Source organism: Patella vulgata, chromosome 2, assembly GCF_932274485.2.
Source record: "Patella vulgata chromosome 2, xgPatVulg1.2, whole genome shotgun sequence".
Taxonomy (NCBI): Eukaryota; Metazoa; Mollusca; class Gastropoda; family Patellidae; genus Patella; species Patella vulgata.
This window is the reverse complement of record NC_065880.2, coordinates 67,961,294-67,987,775: the sequence shown is the minus strand read 5'-3', so window position 1 is coordinate 67,987,775 and position 26,482 is coordinate 67,961,294. Positions and strand designations below refer to the sequence as shown.

Below are 26,482 nucleotides of genomic sequence, written 5' to 3'. Positions count from 1 at the left end.
ATGGGCGCCGCCATATTGAATAATTAGAGGACTATTTTGTGATTCGGCTCTGATTGGTTTGACATCTTTCATACACACAACGGTTAAATAAACATATTTAATTTCATTCAATATGACCACAGTAGAGAAATAAATACTTCTAAAAATTTCTAAAAGCATACTCAGTGTTTTCGACTAAAATCGTTGATGTAGGAATTAAAATGTTGGTTAATTAGGTTAAGGCCTGTTCAGTCCCCTTATGAAAAAGTCCTATAGAAAAAGTACAGGTTTCTATAGAAGTTTGTGGGATTCTATAGAATGCTATAGAATGCTGCAGGAAAACGAAATCATTCTGTATTTTTTTTTACATGACTATAGATTCAAAAACATGTACTATAGTTTTGTGTAGGATTGGTAGATGAATATTTTCCAATTGTAATTTCCTATAGAATACTGTAAGAAAATATTGGAAAAAAAATAAACCTACAGATTCATTGGTGCTGCAATAGTTTTCTGTAGAACTAACTTGTATCCTCGAGTCAGTTGAGTAATCCTTCAGTTTTCTATAGCCTTTGTGCTAAAAACTATAGTTTGCAATAGAACTAACTTGTATTCTCATGTCAGCTGTGATTCCTATAGTTTTCAATATAACTAACTTATTGTCTCAAGTCAGTAGTATATTCCTATAGTTGTCTATATATGAAATTCTGTTGAAAACTAAGAATTTATATGTATACTGTACTTAAACCATTTTAACAAATATCCTACTATAGTTTCCTACATAATATTGTAGAAACAATGTTCTATACTACAGATTTCATAAATTGGTGATGTCTTTGATTCATACTATAGTTTACAATAGAATTTAGTGATGCACTTGTGTGAATTATGTAAACTTTTCCAACATAATTTTCCTGGATGCAGTTTTCCTTATTTATTGTGATACCAAATGGCAAACTAAAATAAGCTTACCACGAAAAATAAAATATAAAGTATAAAATAGTGTATATAATATGAATGAAATAGTGATACATGTTGAAACTCAAAGGAATTCTCCACCCCACCCTCCAAAAAATGCCAGTAAATGTAGATGTTCACAACAAAAATATCAGATAATAAATTATTCTTCAGATACGTCAATGAAATAAAGACACAGTTTATTTGAACACAATCTGACTGTTAGGTGATCTGCTAGTTAGATTTTAATGACTATAGCAGATTCTGTACTCAGATTCTGTCAACCGTGCATACCTGTCGACATACTATAAATAACAGCGGATGTACTCTCTTGAAATCTGTTTGGCCATTGGCTGATTTTAAAATTCAAAAATTCAGTGTATAACAACTTAATATGTTAGTAGTATTAACAAGAAACTGAAGAGAATGGTGGTGTTTTTTTCACAAATTCGATTAAAGATAGAAAGATAAGTATACTTTATTACTTTCTTAACAATAATATTAAATTACTTTAATTAGATAAGATTTATGTGCTTTTGTTATTTATTTAACTTTATTACCTATTCTTTTCCCTATATTTCAGTTTTACCAAGAAAAGAACTTTTCATGATTCTGGTTGGTGAATCATCAACAGAATTCAGATTAATCCATGAGAGAAAAAATAAGCTTATCAATTTAAAAGAATCCATGAGAGAAAAATAAGCTTATCAATTTAGAAGAAATCATGGGCCAACTATATTTATTCCAAAATAAGATTTAATTAAAAAAAAGTCTATAGAATTCTATAGTACCCATTCCTACAGAAAACTATAGTGGCCCAATTTCCAAACTACAGAATACTACAGTATTCATTCCTGTACATAACTGTAGAATTTCCTACAGAAAGTGCAATAAAAAAAACCCTATAGAATACTATAGTATTTTCCTATAGATATTTTGCCATAAATCTGTAGAAAAAAACTATAGGATGTGCGCTACAGAAACTGTAGAATATTTGGGGCCATTATTTCCTACAGGCCCCCAAAATTCTGTAAAACACTATAGAATTTTATCCTATAGAAAATGGGACACGCCCCCCAAAAAACTCTATAGATTTTCTATAGAATTCTACACTGGACGGGCGGAGCTAGCTGTAGACAGAGAGCCTAAGTTTGGGATGACATAATTTATGCCACTTCACTCAGAGAAAGAGAAATAGGGTTTAACGTCCACTCGACACAGACTAGGTCATTTCGGGACTACATATGGTTTAATTTTATTTCAATAATTCGCTTGCGCGAAGGGGTCTTTAGCAGTGGGAGGAAACCAGAGGACCCGGGGAAAACCCACGAGGTTGGACAGGCAACCCTACTCCTTGTCACGTACAACCGGGGATTCGAAACCCCACCAGTTGATTCAATGACAGGCCTTATGATACAGAGTTATTTATTGAAAAATTATGGTGGCTGATTGGTATCATGTCGTGACATTATAACCCGACATCACGACATTTTTAACCCGACACTACGACATTTTCACCCGACACCACGACATTAAGAATGACGTAATGTCGCGTAAAAATTTCGTATTGTCGCGTAAAAATGTAGTGATGTCGGGTTGTCGACTTTATTTATGAATGTTGAAGCGGCCATGAATAATAGAGTGCTGTCCCTTGTATGACACAATAACTGGAATTTCGTATTTCGCCCCACCCCCACCACTACCTTTAATTCAGCCAGTGAAGGCTACCAAACTTGTATCAATTTTAATTTAAAAAAGTATATATGCATTCCGCCGAAAATATAATAAATACATTTAAGAGAGGATTAACTTTAGGCCTACTTTTCAGTATAGATATACGGAATTTTTGATTGCCCCCCATTTTTATTTCAAATACCCCCCCCCCCCATTTCACTTTTCAAGGCGAGTAAATATAAATGTGCCAGAAAATTATTTATATATTTGAAAAGAGTTATAGTCTGGAGTTCTCTGTTATAGTCTGGGGTTCTCTAGTTCGGTCCTATGGCGTTGGCCGAGAAAGTTCCTCTGAATTTTCCAGGTTGGTTTCCTCTTGTCAGTGGGACAGGGCGGACTGCCTGACCACGACCGACAGCTGTCTAGTTGTTCGGATGGAAAAAAGCACGTGGTTTCAACGCCCTAATCATAATACTTATATAACCAGCGTCAAACATATATCCTGTTTCCCATATGCTACTAATCGACTGGGTTCCATACAACCCAAGATGTCTTGGCGGCCGTGGGAGAGATAAATATTGGGTCGTGTCCCCACGGGATCTGGCTTCTCGTGCAAAATCATAGTGATCAGTCTGTCCGTTTGCTTTCTATCCCGAAGGGAGAGAGAGAGAGAGAGAGAAATGGGGTTTAACGTCCACTCGACATATAAACTAGTTCGGGACTAATACATGGTTCAATTTTATTTCAATAATTCACTTGCGCGTAGGGGTCTTTAGCAGTGGGAAGAAACCGTAGTGTCGGGTGAAAATGTAGTGTCGGGTTAAAAATGTCGTGATGGCGTGATGTCGGGTTGTCGGGTTGTCGCCTTATGAAGGGCGACACCACGACATCACGACATGATACCAATCAGCCACCATAAAATATAGTAGAAACTGACAAGAAGAAATATTTAATTCATAGAGTGAATATAGAAAAGCCATTAGTGTTTCAATTCTTTTATGAATTTGAACCAGCGTACATGGTCCTTTCGTGTAATTATTTAATATGAACTCTTGTTGATTATACCTCTTTGATTGATGGTATCTGTGTTATATATATAATATATATAATTATGTGATCTATGAATTATGTGATAATATTTATGTTAGATATTAGTACAAATGTTAATTACAGAAAGAGAGAGAGAAATAGGGTTTAACATTCACTTTCCACAAACTAGGTCATTTCGGGACTAACATAATTATGGTTCAATTTTATTTTAATGATATTCGTTTGAAGATGTGTTATGTATTCTATGTAAATTATGTATTAAATCAATGTCCATATAAATTATGTATTAAATAAATGTCTAAATGTATATCAATATGCATTAAATAAATGTCTATATAAATTATGTCCATGCAAATGTTTGTGTAAATGTTTCTTTTTTGGCTGTTACGACCAAATTTGTTGGCCGATATGACCAAATTGTGTGGCCGTTATGATCAAAATGTTGGTCGTTATAACCAAATTTTTTTTTGACCGTTTTGGTTTTTGGCCGTTATGTCCATCATCCGGTGATTTCCCTTCTTTGAACTCATTCTACAAAAGTCCCTAAATGGTGGAAATTTCCAACAGGATTGGTAATAACTTCTGTGCGTATACTTAAAAGGTCCCTAAATGACGGAAATTTCCAGCGGGATGGATAATAACTTCGTAGTAGGCAGTTATTTTGGGTGAGTGTCACACAAAGGGTAGCTACGAGTACGTCGCTAAAAACGTTGTGAGGGTTGAGAAATGAGGTTTGTTATCTATGTGGGGAGTGTCTATGCTAAATAATAATAATAAGTTAGGCCTTATGATCCAAGATCCATTTATAATTTAATGACCAACAAAGGACCAAGGTAGGCCCAACACGGAAAAGAAAGTATAATCAATATTCAAAATAAAATAATCCCCATTAAAGGCTCAATACCACTCTTGGTGTAACTGAATAATATGACCCAATCTTTATTCTGGTCAACAAATTGTACTATTTTAGAATATTTCAATTAATTGATGATACAAATTTCATCTTAACACACCTTATTTAAAAATTTTGAAAAATTCAACATAATGGTTTGAAACGTCTAACGTAAACCTTTTCAAATGAAACTTCGATTTAAAAATATTTTCGAACCCTCTGGACAAGTAAAATAGGATGTAATGGATAATTTACACAACAGGTAGGACACTTAAACATCTAGTACTTAGATAGAGATATTATTTATTTTCTGGAGCTTTCAAGCCAGCAAGAGTGTTATTGTCCCTTTAAAGGAATGGAGTATACATACCAGATGGTGAATCTACCAAATATATCCTGTGAGCCTTATAAAGATTGTACCCTGGTGTTGTTGTAGCCCTATGAATATATAATAAAAATCTTTTTTGTTTTATTTCGAAGAAAGCAGAGAAGTATTAGAATTAGTTCATCTGTCAGTCTGTCTCACTACTTTGATGACTCTATCAAGTTTGATGATGAACATTTTCTCTGTAGGCCTATACTTGTAGAGTGATAAGCAATTTGATTGATAAAGACTTTGGGACACTTTAATTAGGGTTTCACACTGCGTAGCTTGTGTGAAACACTATTGTTTTTGTTAAGATTATTCTTATTATTATTATTTTTTTTTTTTTCCAATTTGATTGTATCTCAGAAACTACATGTCAAATCGATACGATTTCTCCGGTTTTATTGAGAGAGTGGGTGTGACTTAAAGATTAAAGGTATTTTGGGCATTCTGTGACAACGCGAAATGTCCGAAATCACCGAAGTTGTCGTTTTTTAAAAAAATGTCGTAGTATTAACAATAATTATCGAATTTTAACATATGATGCATTTTGACATAGCCGGAGACCAGGCACATAGCTGTGCTACTTTTGATTTTTGATATTAAGCGCCAAATTTCGAAAATTTAAAATTTTACAAAAAACTTTTTTATTTATGAATATTTTTATATGGCATTTTAACCAGGGTTGAACAGTTATCCGATTTGACTAAAAATGTCAAAAATTTTTGTGTCCGTAATTTTCCTTGGTCGCCATTGGCTAATTCAGTTTTTCAGTCCTAGATTAATTATTTATTATTCGATTTGTACAAAAGAAAGTTCATATGCTGCGTGGTCCAAAATGTCATTTTTTTTGTTACCGGTAAAGATTCGTGTCGGCACCGGAAGTGAAGTAAAATCAGCAAAAACTACAATTTTGACAGATTTTGACAGTTCGGTACAACTTTTTGAAAGGAAATATTATTTTTTCAAAATTTGATATTACCAAAAGTATACGCCATGCAAAGGCGCACAAATCATCGGACTCAGTTTTTTTAATTTTGATTTCGTTTTCCGGCTATTTCGATTTAAAGGTGAAAAAAGGTGTAAAATTAAGCTATTTACAACCCATCCACCGTCTTCATATTTCAAAATATTTCATCGTAACTTTCATAACCTCGTAGCAATAACCCATACAAAGAGAATGTATGTCAAAATTAGTTTGTAATATCAGCAGTTGTCGAGAAATAGGCAATTTTGCATGAGTCACATTTCGTGCTATTTTGCCTGTACAAGAATCAATTATTATTCAATTTTCAATTTTCTTTCACCATTTGATGCTGAATGCCACGTTTGACTAGATTAAACCATTTTAACACCTTTACTGTCACCGGAAATGACGTTGTTTTGGCAAAAACCAAATTTTAGCCTTCAAAACCAATATTGTTTTCAAATGAGTCGTATATGTTATTTGTTTAAAAGTATGATATTTAATTTCAATCAACAAATAGAATGAACCCATACGACCATATAGATACCACAAAATGGGTTCTAACTTGTAAGGTTTCAGAGAAATAGACGATTTTCTACTAGTCACATTTCAAGGTTTTTGGTCTATAACAGTGTCAAATATTATTCGATTTTCATAAAATTTTCACCATGTGATGCCTTATGCCATTTCTGATTTCATAAAACTAATTTAACATTTTCATTCTCACCGGAAGTAATGTCATTGTAGCAAAAACTGTATTTTTAGCCTTCAAAACAAATATTTTTTTGAAGTGAGTTATATTTAGTATTCGTTTACCATTATGATATTTCATTTCAATGGAAATATAGATTGGATCAATACGATCATAAATATGTCAAAAAATAGCTTCTAACATCTTCTTTTGCAAAGAAATAACCAATTTCGTCAGGATCACTTTTTAAGACTTTTGGCATTTTTATTACAGTTTATGGGTTCTAAATTAATTATTTATTGCCTGATTTGTATAAAACAAAAGCTCATATACTCCATGGTGCAAATTCTCAACTTGTTTCTACCTATAAAGTTTTATGTCGGCACCGGAAGTGACGCAATTTTGCCTAAAATTTAAATTTTGATGGGTTGGGAGGTCTTTTCCTAAGGAAAAATCTTGATTTCTACAAATCTTATCAATGAAGATGAATCCTCCTACTACAGGCGCAAAATATGTCGGACTTAGTTTTTTGGGGCTTTTTTTTTATATCAGTTTTGTATTTGCGCCATTTGGATTTAAGGTTGAAAAAAGGAGTAAAAATCAGCTATTTACAACCCATTCATCGTCTTCATATTTTAAATTATTTCTACGCAACTTTCATAATTTTGTAGCATTAATCCATACGAGGGCAATGTATGTCAAAATTAGATTGTAATATACGCAGTTGCAAAGAAATAGACAATTTTGCATGCGTCACTTTTCACGTTATTTTGCATGTAAAAGCGTCAATTATCGTTCGATTTTCAATTTTTGTTACCATGTGTTGCCTCATGCCACCTTTGACTAGGTCAATACAATTTAACATTTTCACTGTCACTGAAAATGACGACATTTGGGCAAAACCCCATACGACCATACAGATATCACAAAATGGTTTCTAATTTGTTCGGTTGCAGAGATATAGGTTTTGGTCTATAAAAGTGTCAATTATTATTCGATTATCATAAAATTTTCACCATGTGAGGCCTTATGCCGTTTATATTTTCATAGAATTAATGTAAAAATTTTATTATCACCGGAAGTAATGTAATTTTGGCAAAAACTGTATTATTAGCCTTCAAATTGTTTTGAAGTGAGTTATATTTATCATTCGTTTAACATTATGATATTTGATTCCAATGGACATATAGATTGGATCAATACGATCATATAGATGTCCAAAAATTTCTTCTAGCACCTTCCCTGGTCGAGAAATTCCCCATTAAAAAGTCAGCTAACTTAGCGGTAAGTTAGTAACAAATTTTGTAAGGGTCACTTTTTTGACATGTAACAAATGTATAAATGAAATTAATCTTGCTGGGTAACTGGCACCGGAAGTGACATAAGTTCAAGGGTAATGTGGCACCAGTGAAACCCGTCATTACTGCATCGCAGTTCTAGTTTTGATTGTAATTGAATTAGGGCGGTAAATGGTGTATTTGATGCCTAGCCTGTATTTTTATTACTTTTCAATATTGACAGATTTCGATGATGTGCAGTTTTTGCGTACGGTAGGCTAAAAAAGAGAGAGAGAGTGAAATGGGGTTTAACGTCCACTCGACACAAACTAGGTCATTTCGGGACTAACACATGGTTTAATTTTTTTATTTCAATAATTCGCTTGCGCGTACAACGTACAACCGGGGATTTGAAACCACGCCAGTTGACTCAATGACAGACTTTATGGTACAGCGCCACGTGCTAAGCTTTCAGCCACCCAACCCCCGGTTAGGCTAAAGAAGTGATAAGCAATTTGATTGGTGAACAAAATAAAAAGGATAAATCTAGTGATCGTCTCCATGCTTTCAGTCAATTTTGTCCAATTTCTAGTGGGGAATCACGGTGGCTAAGTGGGTAAAACGCTGACACGCTAGCCTGGAGGTCGGATGTTCGACCCCTGCATTGGCTGAGAAAGTTCACCCAGATTTTCCGCCGTGGTTCCCCCTTGTCAGTGGTGCAGGATGGAGGGCCTGACAAGGACAGCTGTCTAGTCATTCGGATGATACGAAAAATTGAGGTGCTGTGTACACATTGGCGTGCACTTAAAAGATCCCTTGACAGTTGGAATTCGATATAAGAGTAGGCCGTAGTGCTGCTGTATGGTGTATGCCCGTCTTCATTAGCCCAGTTCAAAGCAAAACAGTAGGACGTTAAACCCTATTTCATTTCATTTCATTTCCAATTTCTAGTAATTACTGTACTCCACACTACCGCAGACTATACATTTATCATCTGTTAAGGAGCCACAGTGAACAAGTGGGTAAGATCTTGTCTAGCTAACCTGGAGGTACTGTGTTGGCCGAGAAAGTCCATCAGGATTTTCCGGCGTTGTTCCTCATTGTCAGTGGTGCAGGACCGAGGGTCTGGCAAGGGACACTTATAGTCGTTGGGATGGGACGAAAAACCGAATAGGCTGTAGCGCCGGTATCCAGGCAAAATTTCTCTCATAGCGCACTGTATGATGCCTGTCTTAATTAGCCTAGTCGGCGCAAAACAGTAAGACGTTAACCCATTTTATTTCATTTCATTTTTATCATCTGATCAATTCAAAATTTATATATATGGCATTATGAGATGAATAATTAAAATGATTTCGTCTAACTTCTAGGGTTATTGCCCTTGTCCATTTCAGAATTTTCTTGTAATTAATTGAGACCAGAAGTAACAAAATTTATTTTCCAATCTTCTTGACATTTATGCATTGTTTCAATTTTAAATTAATGAAACACAGAATCCTTTTAATTACTTCTCTAGTTATGTCCCTTGTTCTCCTTGTAAACGCTTATTATTTCTCTATAGACAAAAGTTATTGTCAGATCTTCTTGGAATTTATATTCAATGTTAGCATTAGTGACAGTTAATTGAATCAAAGTAATGGCCTCTGTTCTCAAAATCCTGCACTTGTCTTCAAAAAAATGAACAATGTTGTATAGCCTATTTAATATAGTATTTTGAAAACTATGTCACGTTTGATTTTGTTTCCAATTTTAACACCCTGTCCAACCATTCAACCTGACGAAGAGCGAGTCGTTTATATCAACATAATGGTCCCGAGTGCCCAATCACCAAATTGAGCACGCAGTAGTGATACCAGTTGACTTCATAATGATGGTTGCTATGTAGAAGTGTCAAAATTCTAAATAGAAATAAGAGGCAATAGATTTAAAATTTATGCTGAACAAATTGGATTATTCATTGTCTTAATTTTGAAATTACATGAATAGAAGTTAGAAATTAGACGATAGCCCATTACCAAATTTAGAATTTTGAATCTGATATACCGCCATATCGATCTGCATATTAGTAGCGAAATGAACAAGTCTTATCAAAGTCATCCTCGGTTACCCAGTGTACTCATTCCGTTCTACTCCACTATACCCAGGGTTAATCCATAGGGTTTCCACGATTTCAAATTATCTGCCCTGGCCTAGAATGTAGCTATAGTCTACGAACCAATCAGAAAACAGTTTACAAACGCCTTCGTTTTTATACGCCCACATTGAAATGTGGACGTATATTGCCGTCGCCCCCGTCCGTCCGTCTGTCCGTCTGTCGGTTCGTCGGTCCGCCCGTCCGTCCATCGTCCACAATTTCTTGTGAACGCTCTAACGCCAAAAGTTATCATCCGATCTTTCTGAAATTTACATGCATTATTTAAATTAGTGAAACGAGGAAGCCTATTGAATTTCAGCGATTTCCATTTATTACGTCTAAAGTTATAGCCCTTGTTTCACTTTATTGAACCTTGTGAACGCTCTAACGCCAAAAGTTATCATTCGTTCTTTGTGAAATTTATATGCATTATTAAGATTACTGAAACGAAGAAGCCTATTGAATTTCGGCAATTTCCGTTTATTACGTCTTAGAGTTATGACCCTTGTTTCACTTTATTGATCCTTGTGAACACTCTCACGTCAAAAGTTATCATCCAATCTTTCTGAAATTTATATGCATTATTTAGATTGCTGAAACAAAGAAGCCTATTGAATTTCAGCAATTCCCGTTTATTACGTCTAGAGTTATGGCCCTTGTTTCACTTTATTGATCCTTGTGAACGCTCTCACGTCAAAAGTTATCATCCGATCTTTCTGAAATTTATATGCATTATTTAGATTGCTGAAACGAAGAAGCCTATTGAATTTCAGCAATTCCCGTTTATTACGTCTAGAGTTATGGCCCTTGTTTCACTTTATTGATCCTTGTGAACGCTCTAACTTCAAAAGTTATCATCCGATCTTTCTGAAATTTATATGCATTATTTAGGTTACTGAAACGAAGAATCCTATTGAATTTCAGCAATTTCCGTTTATTACGTCTAGAGTTATGGCCCTTGTTTCACTTTATTGATCATTGTGAACGCTCCAACGCCAAAAGTTATCATTCGATCTTTGTGAAATTTATATGCATTATTTAGATTAGTGAAACGGAGAAGCCTATTGAATTTCAGCAATTTCCGTTTATTACGTCTAGAGTTATGACCCTTGTTTCACTTTATTGATCCTTGTGAATGCTCTAACGCAAAAAGTTATCACCCGATCTTTGTGAAATTTATATGCATGATTTAAATTAGTGCAACGAAAAAGCCTATTGAATTTCAGCAATTTACAATAATTACTTCTAGAATTATTGCTCTTGTTTCACTTTGTTAAACCTTGTTAATGCTCGATTGATAATAGTTATCATCCGATATGTATGAAATTTATATGCATCATTTAAATTTGTGAAACAGGTCTATTGAATTTCAGCAATTTCCGTCAATAATTTCTAGAGTTATGGCAATTGTGAACGTTTGAATGACAAATGTGATCTGTATGAAATTTATATGCATTATTTAAATTAATAAAACGAAAAAGCCTGTCAAATTTCAACAATTTCTGTAGATTACTTCCAGAGTTAAGACCCTTGTTTCAGTTTGTAGAACCTTGTAAACCCTCAAACGACAAAATTTATAATCTGATCTGTATGGAACTGTCTTGTAAAGGCTCCCAATTACCTACAAAGGAATAAATATGCGACAACCCTTGACGACCGCTCGGACGATTTAGCTGCTGTGGGCGTGTGTTTTGTTGCCTGGCAACCTATCTTTATAAGGGTAGATAACAATATTTATGTCCATTTACTGAATGATTTATGTAAATAATGTATATATTTTATAATTTATTTATATTTAATTGTATTATCAAAATCTGTAGTATGTGTTGTTGATTTCATGTATAACATCTATATGTTTGACTTTTGTTATTATTATTATTATTCGTTCTTTGTCTGAAATATGTCATTCTGTTATGTTTATTATTATTGAAATCATACTTGGCAATTTGATTCACAATAACTTGACTACGATATCACGTGGACATAAAATTCCAGGAACGAACGAACGATTCTAAATAAAACTAATGACCCTACATTATTATATCAACGTCTGGTCTTCGTTAACATAACATATGCTTGGTTGTTAATAATTACGCATTTAGAATAGGCCGACTCCTAACATTGTCCGATGAGAGTTACTTACCTTTGCCAACTTCCTTTTCAAATAACAATTTATGGGATTGGTCGATAAAAATAGCACAATCATCAAGGGCGGATAACTTGAAAACATGTCTCCCCCATAGATTAACCCAGGGTATAGTGGAGTAGCACGGAATGAGTACACTGGGTAACCGAGGATGTATCAAAGTTCAATAATTTCCATTAATTTCTTTTAGGATAATTATTGCCATTGCTCAAAATGGAGAAACTTGTGAATTAAACACACAGAAGTGATCATTTGATCAACTTTAGATTCACATTTTATTTGTGGACAAATTTTGATGAAACTTGAAATATCCCAAAGATCTTATTTCCTTTCAATATTGGAATGTATTAGACTATAACTGCATAGATTATGGCCCCTGATTGTACGAAAGATCACGTTTTAAGCCTGTGGACACTCTGAACATTTTTATCCGATTTTGATGAAACTTAAATGTAGGTTTATAATCCAAAGATTTTGGTTCCTTTCACAGTTGGCATATATCGGACAGTAACTTCCTGGATTATGGCCCTTTATTGTAAGAAAAACCACTTTTTTAGCTTGTTTTCTATCCATCTCTTGTGAAATGTGGGCATATCTTGCATGGCAACCGCTTTTTTAAAAACTATTAAATCCCTAGATGTAACAAAATATGTAGTATGTTTGTTTTTTTTCAGATTGATTTTAACAAATATTTGATTGATATTTGATATGTTACGGACAAATGTTAGAAGAATATTTAAAGAAAACAAATATATGTCCCACTCACAAGGAAGAGATATCACGCCTGGAGAGGAGAGGCTAAATAACATTCATCATAGAAACAACAATGTGACTGATATAGACGATGATGGCGCTACAAGTCCTACAATACAGTCACAGTATGATGAAGTGACAAATAATGTTTTTCTTCCATCAGGAGGTCAAGGTCGTTATGTACGAGTTATAGGTGAAGACCGTCCTGTATGGATCGCTAACAATGGCCCAGCACTGGAACCTATGGATGAAAGTGGAGACAATGAATCTGAAAGTGTTCCCAGATACAGTCAATCCATCATAATGCATCCATATAATATAGAACAAAACCGATACGAAACTTTTCGTTCCCAGTGGCCAAGGTCGGCACCTGTCACTCCTGACGAACTAGCTAAAGCAGGATTTAAATATATTGGACCAGGTGATCGGGTCAAATGTGTATTTTGTCACGGTATTCTCTCCAATTGGGTTCCTGGGGACCGTCCATTCGAGGAACATAAAAAACATTTTCCGAACTGTGTTTTTGTTTGTGGAATGAATGTGAACAATGTTCCATATAATCGTCATGTAGCTACAATACAGAGATCAATACCAGCTAGAATAGAATCAACATTAGTACGACCTGCTACAACGTCGTCTGCTCAAAGCCCTAAACATCCTCAATATCGTATTAAATCAGACCGTTTAGTAACTTTTAATGAATGGCCATCACAAATACGACAAAAACCTGAAGATATGGCTGATGCAGGACTTTTTTACCTGGGTAAGTCATATTGATTGATCAAACTATTGACTGATCAAGTAATCAATGCAGAGTCGGATATATTATCTTTAAACCGGAGACTCAGTACGAGGGCATGTCCATCAAATGGGCACAAAACCAGACCCAACTTTGGTAAATAATAGGGTGTTGACAATATTAGTATCAGTTGGTAAATGAATTGTTGACAATATTAGTATCAGTTGTTAATTAAATTGTTGACAATAGTATCAGTTGTTAAGTAAATTGTTGACAATAGTATCAGTTGTTAACTAAATTGTTGACAATGTTAGTTAGTATCAGTTGTTAACTAAATTGTTGACAATGTTAGTATCAGTTGGTAAATAAAATGTTGACAATGTTAGTATCCATTATTAAATAAAAGGGTATTGACAATATAAGTATCAATTGGTAAATAAATTATCATTACTACTAAACTTCATTTGAGTAATTTTCGATTTCTGTTCCAGAACGCCAATTATAATAGAAAATTTCCAATATCAATTATACTTTTGTCTTTTTTTCAAGGTCAAGGTGATAAAGTGAAATGTTATTTTTGTGATGGTATGTTACACACCTGGGATCCAGACGATGAACCCTGGATAGAACATGCGAAATGGTTTCCTCATTGTGAATATATTAAATTGATAAAAGGAGAAGATTTTATCAAGGGAGTACAAAATGGAGAAATAACCTCAGTTAAGACACAATCACAACAGGTATATCTTTAATCATATGTAAATGGTACTCATTGTGTAGTCTAAATATTGTCAAGAAAATTTCCACCTGGGTGCCTGACTCTGCAAAAGTTTGTGCTGCACAGAAAACTCAACTTGATCATTTTCCACCAGGTTGAAATTTTATATGAAACCAGATATAGTCTCGATTGATTATACCAATTTTATTATGTTTTAAGTATCAAGGTCCTAACTTGTGGTCTGGGTGACTGAAGCTACATGTTTCCCAGGCATTAATTATCTTATTTTATTCAATGTATTAACATACATACCATGTTATGTATAATTTTATTGTCATTCGTCTTTTGTTGAAGACAGCAGGGGACTATGTAAATGGCTTATTCTGTCTGACTGTCAATTATCTATTCAAATACATTGTCTGCGATATCACTTCTGTAGAAGCAGATGTTGAATAAAGCTATTTCACACTCCGTTGCGCTTTTTGTAAAACAATAACTCTGTCTCTAATTGAGATAGTATGTTCAAACTTGGTCTAGGTGTTTGTTAGGTGAATACCTTGACCGAGTTCAATGATGAGCATTTTTCTGTTTAGGCTAAACATAGATATGCAATTCCTTGATCAATACCATAACACTGCTTCTAATTGAGGTAGAATGATAAGCAATTTGATTTGGAACAAAATTGCTCTAGATTCTAATTGAGGGAGTAATTTCAAACATTTTATAGATGGTCATTAGGTGAATGTCTTGACTGATTCTAAGTAGAGATAAGCAGAATGATGCTTTGCACAAAGGTAAATGAGAATATCAGATTTGTTGTTGGCATTGGATATTTAAATGAATTAAATATTCAGATAGCATTCTAATAATGATTTTGAATATTTGAATAGTAAAATCAGCAATTGATGTCACCACTTAAATAATTACCAAATAGATTTAATATTTAATTTATTATATTTTATATTTAGAATGTGGCAGGAAGTGGCAGTTCAACTCGACGCAGAGGTACGTCTGTTGTTTAAATATAGATAGTATTTAATCACATGATTTAATAGTGCAACTATACGTTATTTTATCGTTCTGTAAAACACCACGTATAACCAACTGCCATATATAACCCACATCTAATTTTGATCTCTAGAATTTAGGAAAAATTTAAATTTTTTATGAATTTCAACAACTACACTCAAAGCCATTGAAAACGCAATGCCAAATTCAAAGTTTATTTACTGCAACTTTTAACAAATGTAGATAACAATTGACAAAATCGAGATAACTGTGGATAATTTCATGAAAAAATTCACTACAAATGCAGAAAACCGAAGTGTCAGAGAACCATGAAACAAAGCAGGGGTCAGCTGAAGTCAATATTGGGTATGTCCACCCTGAACTCTTACACATGCCTGAAGTCGCCTTGGCATGGACTGGCACAGATGTCTCACTATAAGCTGTGGGATTTTTTGCCAATGATTTTGGAGTGCCTGTGCAAACTCTGCAATGGAAGCAACACTGGACGAAGGATGGCGTCAACATAATGTTGAGTGTTGAGATTGCCTTGGACCACCACCAACTGGGACCGGAAGTTGACGTTGATAGAGGCCCAAACCATGACGCCACCTCCCCCGAAACGCTCCCTTTCCAGCACGCAGTTACGAGCAAAGCGTTCATGTTGACGTCAGTAGATATGGTGACGGCCATCAGGAAAACTGAGGTTGAATCGGGATTTATCAGAGAAGATGACATTTCCCTATGGTGTGTTGTTCAGATTCCCCTGATTGGCGGCCCATTGATATCTGGCAAGTCGATTACGATGCAAAAGGATTTGACCTTGGTAAGGTAGACAGCAGTGTAACCCAAGAGCAGCCAGACGCCTTCGGACTGTTTGAAGGCTGATCTGACGTTGCCGTGTTACAACAGTTCCTCTGTCAGTAGCAGTAGCTGACTTGAACCTGTTGCTCAGATGCTGTAGTCGGATGTGACGATCTTGAGCAGCGGTTGTTACAGGTGGCGCTCCAGGTTGGGGTCGATCAGCAACTCATCCAGTGGTGTGGAAGCGTTGTCTGAGGAGAGCAATGGTCGATGGGTGGACATTAAAGTGTCTGGTGACGGCTGCCTGTAAAGCCCCCTGATCCAGCATGCCAATAGCTCTGTTCCTATTTTCTTGTGTAAGACGTGGCATTTTTCCGAAGTAATGAATGTTGAAATTTTGATCTGTATTTAAAGGGCCAGAGTGCTGGGAATGCACGTGCAAAATGTGTGACATAGGACTGCTTAAAATCGCGAAAAAAGACAAGTGTTGCGTTTGCATGAACAAAGTTCATTGCCGAGAACTGATATTGGGTTCAAACCCAGAATTCCACATAAAGAGACTCATCACAGGTTTCACCTATGTGCCATAAGTAGGAAAACCCAAGAAAATGTTTACCAGAAATATTTCACGAATTAGGCATTGCGTTTTTAATGGCTTTGAGTGTATATTTATTCGTATATCATGGTTTGAATTAAACAGTCAGCAACACTCAATAAGAAATCAACTATTTACAGCACATGTTTTGAACAAGGTCATCAATCTTTTCTTTGTATTGAAAGTGGTGGAAAAATATTATCTTAGAACATCATACTAGAATGGCAAATGGGATACTCTAATAAAACATTTTGAAAATGAAATTTGCACAGATGATATTAACTAGTCACTGCACAAAAATACAAATATTTTTAAAGTAAATGTAATTTGTTTCTTTGCATCATGATATTTATGTGTAGTTCATTAATTATTAGATTTGGAAAAGGAACCAGCAATACGGGCTGTTTTAGAGGATGGAAATACTATGGAACAAATCTTAAATGCTCTTGTTAAACTAGGGATACATTCAGATTCTGATACAGGTATAACCTTAATATATTCTATTAAAATATTCACTAATGTAATAAGGTTAAAATCAGATACAGCTATTAGTTTTTATACACCCACATTGAAATGTGGATGCTCTAGAGGCTAAAGTTAATATCCGATTGACTTTAAATTTATATACAGTGTTTAAGGCCATGAGACGAATAAGCCTATTGATTTTCAGCGATTTCCAATAATTACTGCCAGAGTTATGGCCCTTGATCACTTTGAAAAATCTTGTGGACGCACTAGAGGCTAAAGTTAATATCTGCTAAAGTTAATATCCGATTGACTTTAAATTTATACACAGTGTTTAAGGTCATGAGACGTAAAATTCTATTCATTTTCGATAATTACTACCAGAGTTATGGCCCTTGATCACTTCAAAATATCTTGTGGATGCTCTAGAGGCTAAGGTTAATATCCGATTGACTTTAAATTTATACACACTGTTTGAGGTCATAAGACGAAGTATCCTATTGATTTTCAACGATTTCTGATAATTACTGCCAAAGTTATGGTCCTTGATCACTTTGAAAAACTTGTTTACACTCTAGAGGCTAAAGTTATCATCCGATTGACTTCAGATTGATACACAGAGTTTAAGATCTTGAGACGAACAAGTATATTGATTTTCAATGAATTTTTATGACTTGAACAGCTAAATCCATGATATTAAAAGTTTCGTATACTAAATGTTAGCATGTGGCAGAACCTTATAAAAACCACATAAATTCTAATGGTTTTCTGATAATTACTTCATGAGTTGTTACTCTTAATCAGATTTTAGTGTATTATAAATGTTTCATTTCCCAAAAAAGTAAAAATATGCGACAACACTTGTTGACTGCCTGGACGATTTTGCTGCTGTGGGCGTATGTTTAGTTGCCTGGCAACCTATCTTTCATTGATTGAATTGTATTAACATTTGAAGAAAGAAATCCTCATTTTATGTTACATTATAGAACTACCTAATGCTGAAACCATCTTAAGAAAGATTATGCAAATAGAAGATAGGAAGAAAAATGAGAGAATGGATTCAATAAATTCACAAGATGATGAAGGTATGTAGATTTCAAGTCATTTACTAGTAGTAGTAGTAGTATGTAATTAGAGAGGTTGGTTATGGTAGTATGTATAGTGCCTTGTGCAATAGTGGAGCATGTATGGCCACATCTTCAAGGCTTTTACGTAATACTCTACATTTTTTGTCGCTAATTTTGATTGGTCTAGAAAATATCATAAACTTATGTACTGGTATTCCTTTTTTATACGCCCACATGGAAATGTGGTTGTATATTAAGAAGTCTGTTGAATTTCATCAATTTCTGTTAATTACCTCTAGAGTTATGACCCTTGTTTCACTATTTTGAACCCTGTGAATGCCAAAAGTTATTATCCGATCTGTATGAAATTGATTTGCATTATTTAAATAAGCGAAACGAAGAAGCCTATTGAATTTAAGCAATTTCTATTGATTATGTCTAGAGTTATGACCCTTGTTTCACTTTGTTGAACCTTGTGAAAGCTGAAACGACAAAAGTTAGTATTCGATATGTATGAAATTTATATTCCTTATTTAAATTAGTGAAACAAAGAATCCTAGTGAATTTCAACAAATTTCAGTTTGTAGAACCTTGTGAACCCTCAAAGGACGAAAATTATAATCTGATTTGCATGAAATTTGAAATTTTCTTATAAATGCCCCCCATTACTTACAAAAGATTAAATATGTGACAACTGCAGCCTGGACAACATTATTGTTTACATGTCTGTGATAAAGACAGATAACATGCCTAAATGTTCGATAATTTCAGACTATTCTAGCACCAACTAGATTTTGCAAAAGTCACGTTCTTTGCTTTAGGAACGTGGTATAGCCCATACTACAGTCTTTACTTTCTGATTGGCTGTAACTTTTAACAGAAAGTATAAAGATGCTGTACATAAACAGATGACAATACATTGTAAATGGGAATAACAAACATGCATGGAGTTAATTTAGAGGATTTAGAAGATATAATTTTAGATAAAGAAGAGGTTTCTGTTGCTTGTTGTTTGAGGGTAGTACCCTGAACTCTAATTCAGGTGCAAGTGATTATTCAATTATAGATTGACAACTTGCAACACATTTGAAATAGAACCAATGATTAAACTTTAGTTTCATTTGAAGGAAATCATTTTTTGGGGTTATGTTTTCAGAATACTCATCGTTGGTCGAAGAAAACAGAAATTTAAAAGAACAGAGATTGTGTAAAATATGTTTAGAAAAAGAAGTCAGTATAATATTTTTACCCTGTGGACATGTTTGCTGTTGTGGAGAGTGCTCATTGTCAGTTCAGCTATGTCCTATTTGTCGAAAAGAAATAGAGATGAGAAACAAAGCTTTTTTATCTTAAGCAAAAATTGAAGCAAACTTTTAGGGTTATTTGAAATACAATATATGATATTAGTTACATTTATTTTCTTCTTGAAATTTCCATCACCTCTTTATTTTAGTGAAGTATGCAAATAAGTGTATTATATGGATTGTTTAAGATAATATATTAATATTGTATTTTAGATGTATATTTCTTTAACCTAACAAGTGGAATGTTTTGACTTATGTTTTGATACATGTTACCTAGTGTAGGGTACTAACTGTTGTTTATTAATTAGTAGCAGGATACCCGGCTTCCCCCGGAGCCTAAATTCACATGCTGCCCAAATTCACATGGTACCCAAATTCGCACGGTGCCCAAATTTGCCTGGAGCCAAAATTCACCTGGGGCCCACATTCACCTGGGGCCCAGATTTGCAGGAGGCCCAAATTTGCCCTGAACTCAGTTTGCCCGGGACCCAAATTAGATAGCCTAAAACATTCACTGGGTCATGCTGGTTAATTTTATACGAGGCTACATGTGTAGGGGTGGAGCACGGCGACAAAACCTGATTCGTCTGGGGCCCAAATTCTATGGGCTAAATCATTTATAGGGTCATTCTGGTTAATTTGATGCCACGTATATGTAGGGGGTGGAGAGTAGCGACGAAGCGTGGCCATACACACATACATACATCTTTTTTTAAATTTATATATATGATAAGAAAACAAATTGTAATTTAATTGAAACCAGATGTCATTGACATTGCTATATTTTATTAGAAGTTGTGCAGATCCTGTGAACATATTAACCTATGGATTCAGTTTATAGGAATTTTACAGCGCCAGGCATATAAGAGGTGTTTTGTATTTATATAGTATCACTGGTTGATAGTAATGTCACTGCCAGAACATTGCTGTGCTAGAAAATATGTTAGATTACATAAATACAGAACATGAAAATGTAATCTAGAATAATTATGTATCATGAGACAAAAGTGCTTAGTGTGCTGAATCTGACCAACTTCATTCTAGATGAATGTCACATTGTAGCACTATCTATCTATGTAACTTTACACTTGTAACTCAGCATTTAGTTATAGAGTACCTGACAAGCAATGACACACCCTATAAACATTGATTTCAACAAACAGAGAGTGCTTGTTCATACAGTTAAGCTGCCAGATACTTCTTTCAATGATAATTTTCTTGAAATTCGGGAATGCATCAGTTTGGCTACAGTATGCATGAATTTCCTAAATTTGATTATCAGATTTCATGAATTATTCCTTTTATAGATATTTTATTATCTTACTGCTTAAATTTATGACCCTTACACAATATATTAAAGCTAGCAATTTTATAAAGCCTTCTTTTCCTCACTGTCTCTTAATCTATTTAGTATCCATTTGTGCTCAAAACAAGTATTAACAATGTCAAGGCTTTTTCCCCTTGTAAACTCACAATTACGTGTGTTATTTTTTATGTGTCATTGTTTTTAAAACCCACAATAGATGTTATGTTTTTGTGTAATTAGTTTTTATACACCCACATGGAAATGTGGTTGTATATTGTCGTCACCCCTGTATGTATGTCTGTAAGTCCGTAGTCCACAATTTCTTGTGAACACTCTGCAGACTGCATTTATCATTTGATTGTTTTGAAATTGATATAAATGTTGTTTACATTAATGAAATGAAGAATCATATTTAATTTCAATAATTTCTGTTAATTTCTTCTGGAGTTATTGTGGATTGTTTTGTGATCTGTATGAAATTTATATGTATCATTTAAATCCGTGAAACAAAGAAGCCTATTGAATTTCAGCAATTTCCGTTAATTACATCTCGAGTTATGGCTCTTGTTGAACCTTGTGAACACTTTTAAGGACAAAAGTTAACATTCGATCTGTATGAACTTTATATCCATCATTTAACGAAGAAGCCTATTGAATTTCTGTTAATTACTTCTAGATTTATGGCCATTGTTTCACTTTGTTGCACCTTGTGGACGCTTGATCGACAAAAATTATCTTCCGATATGTATGAAATTTATATGCATCATTTCAATTAGTGAACAAAGAAGCTTGTTGAATTTCAGCAATTCTAGAACTATGGTCCTTGTTTAACTCTGTGGAACCTTGTGAACGCTCGAACAACAAAAGTTATCATCTGATCTGTATGAAATTTATATGCATCATTTCAATTAGTGAAACGAAGAAGCAATTGAGTTTCAGCAATTTCTGTTAATTACTTCTAGAGTTATGACCCTTGTTTCACTTTGTTGGACCTTGTGATTACTTGATTGGCAAAAGTTATCATCTGATCTGTATGAAATTCATATGTGTCATTCGAATTGGTGAAATGAAGACGCTGGTGGAATTTCAGCAATTTCCAGTAATTACTTCTAGAGTTACGTTGAACCTTGTGAACACTCGAACATCAAAAGTCATCATCCGATCCATACGAAATTTATATACATCATTTAAATTGTTGAAATGAAGAATCTGATTGAATTTCAGCAATTTCCTTAATTATTTCTAGGATTATTGCCCTTGTTTCACTGTGTTGGACCTTGTGAATTCTCAAATGACAACAGTCGTCATCCAGTCTGCATGAAATTTATATGTGTCATTTAAATTAGTGAACGAAGAAGTTTTTTTGAATTTCATATATTTCCGTCAATTACCTCTAGAGTTATATGGCCCTTGTTATACTTTGTTGAACACTGTGATTGGTCGACCAACAAAAGTTAGTATTGGATCTGTATGAAAGTTATATGCATTATTTCAATTAGTTAAACGACTTTCAACAGTTTCTGTAAATTTCTTGCAGAGTTAAGGCCCTTGTTTCAGTTTGTAGAACCTTGAGAACCCTCAAATGACGAAAATTATAATCTGATCTGTATGAAATTGTTTTGTAAATTTCCTCAATTACCTACAAAGGAATAAATATGCGACAACCTTTGTTGACAGCTCGAACGATTTAGCTGCTGTGAGCATTTTTTTTTTTGCCTGGCAACCTATCTGTTATATTATTGGTAGATACTTACAGTGCTGGTCATTTTATTTTTTATAGGCTAACATTGATCGCGTAGTCCTAAGGAAGAATCTCTTCAAAATTCAAAGTTACACATTGATTTTGCGAAAAGCCTAAACACTACACTTAAGATTTTGGGGGATTTTTGTCAAACTTGCTAGGATTGTTTATTTAGTCCTGATATTCAGTGTTTTGCTACAGTTTTTTTTACAGAGCTATTTACTCTTTCACTGAGAACTTTAATACTCTGTAGACGTGAAAGTTTGAGAAACAAAAGAATTGACTTGCCTAGCAATTTTACACATGTTTATTGCCCCTGAGAACTTGAAAGCCACCCTTCAAAATTCTGCCTGTGTTGAATGGCAATACCATATTGTTGTTTGTTTTTTTTTTTAAAAAAGCAACATAAGGTTGTTGTTGTCATCGGAAACAATTTAATGGTTTTACCCTAAGAGTTCTTTAAGATAAGTTTTATAGAATTAGAAATGTAACTATGTAACTTTGAATAACAGGAATAAAGGTAGTACTGAATGAGCATCAAGGTAAGGTTAAATATAAATTTTATTCCAAACACAATTTTGTGGAATACCTTCAAAGTGTACTTTGTTTATGTGTACATTCACAATAATAAATTAGAGCACAGGGAAAATAGAGACAAAACATATGTACTTATACATGTTCTTCAAAAAAAAAAATGAAATAAATTCATTACAGACCAACGTGCCCATATCAGTATGGGCGACCCATAAAGCTGAGTGACATTGGTTGGGCTTGCCCTCCCCCCCCCCCGCGCTAGCTATGGGCCTAAGTAAGTTTATCCATGTGTATTTCAAATATAATGTAAACAATATATTAGTGTATATAGATTTAGTCGGAACACGCTTGATATGAATTTCTTAACAATATTGGAGTGATGTTTATTGTAGTCTTGATATTCCAGGTCTCTTGTTCAGCCAGCGAGAGATTGAAACAACTGATAAATTAAATTTGAATTCGTGCTTTGGGAGAGTTACAGCATGGATCAGTCGCAACAATTGGACGATTTCTATTGGACTTAATATCAAATCTTATCAGACTATTATGATGACAGTTAAAAGAATGGTTTATCTAGACTATTTTATTCATATCACTATATTGTTAATATTCATTTAAATAATCATTAACGGTCATATAATAATATTTTTACTGATATTAATAAATCTGAGATATTTTAAATATTTATAATTTGTTTTTGTAGCACTCTTTATTGCTATTTAACAGAGTTTTCTCTACCAAAATTTGTTCAAACATATTTCATTGCATGGACAATATATTGTACCGAGTACATATAAAAGGATTAGACAGACGTTATAACAACTTAAAGATTTTCTCTGTTAAAGATACATTATGGGAGGTTATGGCAGTTCTCACTATAATAGTTAAAAACTAGATAATGTAAAGGGAATTTGATGAAAATTTCAGTCAAATTCATACCCTGAACCGAGATTTTAGCCATTGAATTTTCGGCCTAGCCTCGATCATCGTTACTAAAAAACATAGTCTCAATTATCCATTTCATGATAAAATCGGGAATGGAAGTCGAACAGCAAATCGGAGCCTAATCCAATAAACATCGCAGGCTAGCGATGAAATCGAGAGTTGATTACGGTCTGGATAAGTTAATTAATGTCTAATTAATAATTTAGATAATATTTCAGGCCTAAAGAAAGATCTGCAATAAGCAGAGTTAGCTCTAGCTTAATGTATGTTTAATATAAAGATTTTAGTGTACTATAATAAACTACATGTATATTTACTTGTATGTACATGGTTTTTAAACTGTTATTTATTATTGGCAGCATACCTATACATAAGCATACAATTATGGTTTTATTGGTAGAATGTTAGCTTCGTTAAGTTTTATATTATGGTTGTGATATATGTTACTGCATGCACTGAATAACTGTAAAACAAGATACGAAGTAAATATCAGGAAGAAGATCATATGCTAGTTGTATTTATTTCCATATACATCTTCTTTGTTTTCTAACAGTAAATAGAATACAGAGTAGTTTTCTTGTATATCAATGATATTATGAAACACCCCTCACAACAGTTGATAACATTATAATGATGTCACTAATAATATAAGGTAAATGAGGTTTAATTTGTATGTTAATACAATAATAATCTCAAAACACATTTATTTACACCCCTTCAGGTCACATCAAATTTTATGACCGTTAATTTCATTGCTAACAGAACACTAGTCTCGGTCACCCAGAACCTCCTAGTCTTCAACATACGGAGGGTCTGGGAAGGTTGTCAATATTTGACGTAAAGTCCATTGCCCATGCGTAACCGGGAGTTTGGTTTTTAATGTGGTTGATTATCCAGTCTCTTTAGCCAAGTCAAGTAAGAGTTGCGCCCCTTCCCACAATAAATAGAGGATGCAATCAAATGGATTTTTTGAAATGACATTCTTAAATTAACATGGGCGTAAACATCTTGTTTTAAGAGGAGTTACCTCCCTTAGACATTGTTTACAATAATGTGAAAGACCGGATTATCTAGCCAATTTTTCTCAAATGTTGACAACCTGTCCAGACTAATATTCGTAGAATATTTTTCTGGATGATAGACTAACAGAACACCTCCAGTTTACTATTATATTGATGTAGCCTTTCTTCTAGTCGTCAATTAATGATAATTTATTAATAGTATACTAATGATTACCTAACTATAGTTTAGCAAGGGGATCACATTGGACCACACCTCCATTTTGCTATATTGATATTGAAATAGCATTTCGTCTGGGCATTAATTAATGATTGTAAGAAGATTAATAGTTATTATCTAATTATAGTGTAGCCGGAGGATTGTTTTTGCTATTCATATAGCATTTCATCTGGACATTAATTAATTACTATAAGATGACATATATGGGCATTAATTAATGATCGTAAGAAGATTAATAATTATTATCTAATTATAGTGTAGCCGGAGGATTGTTTTTGCTATTCATATAGCATTTCTTCTGGACATTAATTAATTACTATAAGATGACATTATAATTTTTACCTAATTATAGCACAGTGTATACATGTAACTTATTGTATAACCGATTTAAATATTTAATTGTTTTAATAAAGATAGGCCAGGGTCTAGTAATCTTTAAATCCTAATAAATAGTTGATGTGGAATATTGTTTTATTATACACCCACATTTGGTCATATATTGCAGTTATCGGTATGTGTTCAACATTTCTTGCTTGCACTCCCGAGACTACTTTAATCCATATATCTTTTAAAATTATTGATATGGGTTACCTATGCCATTAAAATGAAGCGGCCTATTAATTTTCAACATTTTTCAATATTCACCACCCAGAGTTACGTCCCTCGGTGACAAAATCAATTGTGATTGTGGCCGAAGAGCAAATACAAATTATTTTTGTTAATTTACTCATAAAATATTTTATTTGCACTAAACATTGACAGATTTTGAGCCAAGATTGAATGGTGTGGAAAATGGGGTTTTGTTGATGTTTCTTGATAAATTCAAAAGCAATCTTCAGTCATTATATTCATCTGCCGGGTGAACAACCTAAATATTTTGTGGCTCACATTAGAATTAGGAATGATATTGTTATTGTTATTACTATGTTTGCAAACCTGTTTAAATAAATGATCTAATATGATGGTAATATTCGACTTCCAGAGATAAGGATACTGGAACCTTACTTATACGGATGATGAATTTCAATTACACAAAGCTTGAGGAGAGATTGATTAAATAATTTTGTTGTTTATAAAATTTAGGTGTGTTTATAGACAACAAATATATAAACTTTATATACTCTTCTTCTGGG

The 26,482-nt window shown here is 33.8% G+C and overlaps 1 protein-coding gene across 1 annotated transcript; it reads left to right on the top strand.

Annotated features, from left to right (window-relative positions):
- The first annotated feature begins 4,159 nt into the window (after positions 1 to 4,159).
- Positions 4,160 to 24,611, top strand: LOC126811486 (baculoviral IAP repeat-containing protein 3). Its single transcript, XM_050537144.2, has 7 exons — positions 4,160 to 4,325; positions 12,809 to 13,650; positions 14,176 to 14,366; positions 15,313 to 15,349; positions 17,123 to 17,230; positions 18,200 to 18,298; positions 19,437 to 24,611. Exons 2-7 carry the CDS (start codon positions 12,843 to 12,845, stop codon positions 19,631 to 19,633), a joined length of 1,440 nt encoding a protein of 479 aa, XP_050393101.1. The 5' UTR covers positions 4,160 to 4,325; positions 12,809 to 12,842; the 3' UTR covers positions 19,634 to 24,611.
- The last annotated feature ends 1,871 nt before the right edge of the window (positions 24,612 to 26,482 follow it).